Raw genomic sequence first — 5,928 nt, forward strand, 5'->3', positions numbered from 1 at the left:
GGGGGGGGGCGGTGTTAGCTTAGGAGGGCTCCAGGGTAGGGGAAGGCCAGTCAGTGAACACCTACCCGAAGTCTCATGCGACGCTGAATGTGGTGCTACAAGGTCAAAGTTCAAATACTAATGTATGCCGCTATTTCATGGTTCTTCAAAATATACAGTATCCATGAATACTTTTCAGCCCTAATTTCTCAACAACAAAAAAACAAAATCCAGTTCAGACCAAAATTTTCTAAAATTTAGTTTTTCCCATACAATTTTGTTAACGAATTCTATTCAACTTTTCTATAATGATGAATACTTAGTATCCCAATTCTGAAACAACTTTTATTTCTAAGGTTTCTATTTACATTTATTTCAATGAAACTTTAAGGTTTGTTTATAAGTCTAAGGAAAACCTTCATTATATAAATTATAAAATTTTAATGTTCCCAATTGATGAAATTAAAACTTCCACTTACACAATTAAGTAAAAAAAAAAAAAAAAAACGACAAAAAGAACAAACCCCACAATTTTGGGGATATTTAAGCCTGAGCTATATTTTTCCAAGAAATCCGGGCCCGATATTCTAATTTAAAACAAGAAAGTTAAGCTGTATAGAATTACATAACTATATGTAATAATATATTTTTACAGATCTTGATGGACTTAACTTAATAAAAAGAAACCTACGTATACCTGGTCTTTGCCACGCCCCTGCTCCCTGACGTTGAGGGCGATACGGTGAGCCTGTTCCTTGGTAGCCAGCAGGTTGATGTTGTAGGCAATGAGGAAGGTCCTTGCTCCTACAGCTGTTGCCCCCCAGGTCGGCATGAATTCTGCGAGGCCGTAATCTGGCTTCCACTCCGGTTTTGAAAGCTACAACAAATTTGCCAACAACAGTTATACTTTAAAACCTTGAAATAATGCCCCACCTATCAAATTTCAAGAACCCCTTTTTGATATGGTATGAAGCTTCAATATAATGCCCATTTTTCAACTGCATCCTGGACTACTACCAAACTAATTTAAGTTCTAATTTTCCATTTTTCTTATGATTCTTCTATGCATTGGGTTTGGATATCTTTACTAATAATACATTATGAATTATTGGTTTTCAGTAAAACCTTGATTTGCTGTCCTTTTCATCAGCCACCTCACTTACTGCCAATATATTTCATGGCCCCCTTTCCCTTAACAATTCTACTTTGCATTCCCTCAATATATGTTACCAAACCTCCTTGTAATGACAAAGTTACAAGGCCCATATCATTACCCATGACAGGCAAGGTATGATGCAGGCATTGAAATAACGCTGTATGTCAACTTCGGTGCAAGAGAGAAAAATTACAAAAATTATTTGGAAAATAACACAGAGATGCATGGCTAAGGATTTGTTATTGTTTAAACTTGCCAACTTTTTTACATTTCCATGGGGGAGATTCTACAAACTGAAAATTAAAACCTTTAATAAATGTGTGTATATACCCCCTAGAGACAAAATAACCCTTTGAATAACATATTTTTAGTTGCTCTTTCAGATGAAATAATACAGTAGATCTTTGAATATAGGAATAGTTTAGCAAATACACCGGTTGAAAATACTAAATTTAAACGTCCAAAATCAGAAGTCTCCTTACTAAATAGAGAGAGTAGGCAAGTACGATTATTAATTATGATGTTACCTTTTCAGGGAGACCTTCAAACTCGCCAGAACGAATCTGTGGTAACTGTTTCCTTTCTTCATTGTCTGAGGCCTCACCGTACAGGTACACTGAAAAATGGTACAAAGTTTTATTTATGGACTATCTGCAGATCCATGATCTTTTTTTTTTTATAGAATTTTCCATCCAAAGTTCTTGAGATCAAGCTACATTTAGCTCAGAAAATGATATTTTAAACAGAGCTAGGGACATTTTAAGGACTGAAAAATATCTTTTTGACATTGTGATTAGTCTGTTAAAACACATCCTGTTAAAACACAGGATGTATTGTGTTTTCTAGGATTACCATTTCTGTTAAGCAAAAATCATTAAATAAAACAATTTGGAAATTCATCAAAATATGAATCTAATGTCAAAATATTATTGGTCCTGAATTACTCTGAAAGTATAACGGAAAGACCCAAACATTTTCTGATCAAAAAATATTTCTAAAGAACTATTTCCCCTACACCCTTTTTCCTGCAGGCAACCTTTGTGTGGATTTTTCCTGGGTAACTATACTATCATAATGTCAGAAATAAGAGAAGGCCAATGAAGCATTATGACTTGTTATTTATAACTCTTATGCTTGCTTCAATGTTCAATAAACCAGTGTTGATACTAGTCAATGTTGATTTGTATTTATGGAGGCATAGAAGTCTAGTGGTAGGACACCGGGACTTGTCCAAAAAAGGGTCACGGGTTTGAATCCCATCATGGCACTGTGTTGTATCGTTAAAACAAGATACTTTATTCTGCTTGTTCCAGTCTACTCAGTTGTAAATGAGTATGTGGTTGGGCAATGCTGGAATTGTTGAATGCTAGCTGTGAGTGCCTTGGAACCTCAAAGTATTATTATTATTAGAATCTTGAATTCCCCAGTGACATTTAATGTACTAAATCTATAATTGCCTTCTCCCCTCAAGTCTCTGATAGTGCTGTCTGCAGATGTATAGTGCCCTTGCTGTTTATACTTACTACAACATTGCGAGACGGTAAGTTTATATAGAGGTTATATAACAGATGTATAGTGCCCTTGCTGTTTATACTTACTACATTGTGAGACGGTAAGTTTATATAGAGGTTATACAACAGATGTATAGTGCCCTTGCTGTTTATACTTACTACAACATTGTGAGACGGTAAGTTTATATAGAGGTTATACAACAGAACTAGAAATAAATAGTTACCTGGTACTCCTAGTTCTAGTGCCAGTCTTTCTGCAAATTCCTTGGCACATTCTATACAGTCCTCCATGGAGACGTTCTGTACTGGAATGAACGGACACACGTCGAGGGCTCCCATTCTGGGGTGCTCACCTGCAGGTAAAGGGACACAAATTTCAAAAATGGGAAATAAATAATTCTATACAATCCTAGAGCGTCATATTTGTGTTCTCATGCAAACAACCAACATCTGGGTAAAACTAGTAGGGAATCTGCATTAATTTAACAAATTTAACCATATTTATTTGCCTGCAATATACTGTAGATGACATATTTTGGTGAGATATCCATTTCTGCCTTAATTTGTCAGTAGATTTATTCATATATTTAAATATTTCATATATATTTATCCATTAGCTAATTATTATAAATATTGAAATAGCAACCTAAAAACTTTTTATTTCAGGATTGAAATGTATCTTTTCTATATTCATGATGGCATAGAACAGTTCTGTTCAAACATATTCCAAGATGTGTGGCAGCAGAAAACTTGAAAAAATAATGGGATCTTCTACTGGCAATGGGACATCATTTTACTGTACATTTCAATATCATAATATCAAAGTTTTACTCTCTACACAGACAATGTATGTGTTAAACGTGTCGCAACATTTTTTACGTCATTCGAACCCGGGATGTTTCTCCTATCGATTGGGAGCGTATGCACACTGCATCAGATAGGTTACATGTAGGGTTTAGATCAAGCCCCTCCCCTATTATGTCAGTATCGGGTCATACAGATGACACAGCTGGTGTCCCCCCTCATCTCTGTTCATGTTTAGAGATTAACATGTACATTGTTTGTGTAGAAAGCGAAACTTTAATATTACATGTATTTCCAAACTGATGAATCTTATTGAAGACATTTCAAAACCCTTTAAAAACATCCTTTGGCACTATTGATGTACGAGATATTGTACCTGTGTGTTTCCTCATGTCTATACCATGGAAGGCCACTCTAGCAGCATTCATAGCCCCCTCCACCACACTTTCTGGGGAACCAACGAACGTGTACACCGTCCGATTGGTCGATGCTCCAGGGTCAACGTCCAATAATGTGCAGCCATCTGTTCCAGCAATACCACTGGCTATAGCCTCAATCACCTGTCAACAATCATTATGATATTTTCACCAGTGATATTGTAAGGTTTTGTGGTGAAAAAGAAAAGGTTATTTTTCCTGTGTGAAAATGAAAATTCTGGTTAAGCTCTGCAATCAAAGTGGCACATTTACAATAAAATTACAAGAGTGGCTGTGTCGTCCTATTCAAATGGTCTGATGTAACATCAATTGTTCAATCAAATGAATAAAAATTTCAATTCATGGACTGAATACTTTTATATTACCAGTTTGTAAGACAATTGTGTCGCATTTAAAATACAGCTTAATATTGAACATGTGTATCCCACATGGGCACACTCACTGACCCTTAATATCGGCAAATGACAAAGAGAATTATTGAACAAGCTTGCCATGAAGATATTGCTTCTTGAAATTTGATTTGTCATAACCCTATTTGTATATGTTAATTTCCAGATATGGCTGCTTAGTTTCTATTTATTTGAATTATTATCAAGAAATTTTACAACATTTATTATTGCCATGGCATATTAACACAAATTTTGTGCTATTAGTATAGGAGAAAAAGAGTCAGTAATTTTGCAGATAAGGGGATAAGGAATTTTTCTACCCTCAGGCATCGTCGGAAACCCTTGTTCGATTGTACTAGCGTTTATCGATAAACACTAGCACAATCAAACATGGGTTATGGAACGATTGTCCTCTGTAACAAGAAGCACATGGGCCTTAATGGTCATCTGAGTCCTACAGTATTTATTTTTGTGGTTGAAATATGAAGTGCAGATAATGATGTCAATCATCCCTTCCAATTTGAGTAAAAAATAGGTAAGTATAACGTAAGTTAAGTTTGTCAGGACCATAAGTTGATCATTCCTAGACCGAGTTTCAGTTAAATCGGCCTATTAGAACTTGATTTTAAGTCTGAAACAGTATTTTTTTCAAAATGGTGGCCGTGACGGCCATATTGGATTTTTGATCGCTGAAATTAAAAGAACTCTTTGTCAGCAGAACTGGACTTTTAAGTTTGAAATAGTTATTTTCAACATAGCGGCCATATTGGATTTTTGATCGACCCGAAAAATAACAACAATTTGTCAGGACCATGAGTCAATCATTCCTACCAAGTTTCAGTTACTAATAAATCAGCCCAGTAGAACTTGACTAGTTTGAAATAGTTTTTCAAAATGGCGGCCATATCGGATTTCTGATCAACCCGAAAAATAACAACACTCGGTCAGGGATATGTCAGTAACATTCCCATGAAGTATAAATGAAATCCCTTGGACAGAATTTCAGCTTAAGTTGCAAAATGTAAAATGTTAACGGACGACGCACGATGCACAATGGACAAAGACGGATAGCAATAGGTCACTTGAGCTAAAGCTCAGGTGACCTAAAAATGTAACTTTAAACCACTTTTATTTTGTTTACTGTATGAACTCTCTTGTCAAAAATACATTGTTGAAGTTGAAATCAAATCCTTTGAGAAAAAACTTAAAATGTATTAAGTGATGAATGAACGGTGATATTACAAATAAACAGAAGTTTTCGAGTATTATATTTCAGCTAAGATTGGTGAATCGACACCTAATCTAACTAGACATTAGGACTTTAAAAAGAATTTGAAATAATATAATTTGACTGATAAAATACGAATATTTCTTTCGAAAAAAAATGTTTAAAATGCAGAAAAATAACCATGTTACATAGTATTGATTGTGGAGATTTCCTGGTACTTCCAAAGGAGAGTTTAATGTGTCTAATAATCCATTAAATGTATCAGTTAATTTTTCTATTTGAAGCTGAGGGCGTGATCTTCAGGAAATCTTAAACCAGTTTCATTGATGTAGGACTAACAAACAATCTATTCGACACAGTAAGTGTCTAGCCCATAGACGCTGAGTAGAACAGTAATGACCATCCTGGATCACTGAACTAATAA

The 5,928-nt window shown here is 35.1% G+C and overlaps 1 protein-coding gene across 1 annotated transcript in view; it reads right to left on the reverse strand.

Moving 5' to 3' along the window:
* Nucleotides 1-4,010, reverse strand: part of LOC110465531 (formimidoyltransferase-cyclodeaminase-like) — a gene marked incomplete at its 5' end in the record, with an annotated part of 27,942 nt that extends 23,932 nt beyond the window's left edge. The window contains 4 exons of the mRNA XM_021521426.1: nt 677-856; nt 1,663-1,751; nt 2,871-2,999; nt 3,827-4,010. Of these exons, the coding sequence (XP_021377101.1) occupies nt 677-856; nt 1,663-1,751; nt 2,871-2,999; nt 3,827-4,010 (582 nt within the window). The remainder of the gene's footprint in view (nt 1-676; nt 857-1,662; nt 1,752-2,870; nt 3,000-3,826) is intronic.
* Nucleotides 4,011-5,928: the final 1,918 nt, after the last annotated feature.

Source organism: Mizuhopecten yessoensis, unplaced genomic scaffold, assembly GCF_002113885.1.
Source record: "Mizuhopecten yessoensis strain PY_sf001 unplaced genomic scaffold, ASM211388v2 scaffold11087, whole genome shotgun sequence".
Lineage (NCBI taxonomy): Eukaryota > Metazoa > Mollusca > Bivalvia > Pectinida > Pectinidae > Mizuhopecten > Mizuhopecten yessoensis.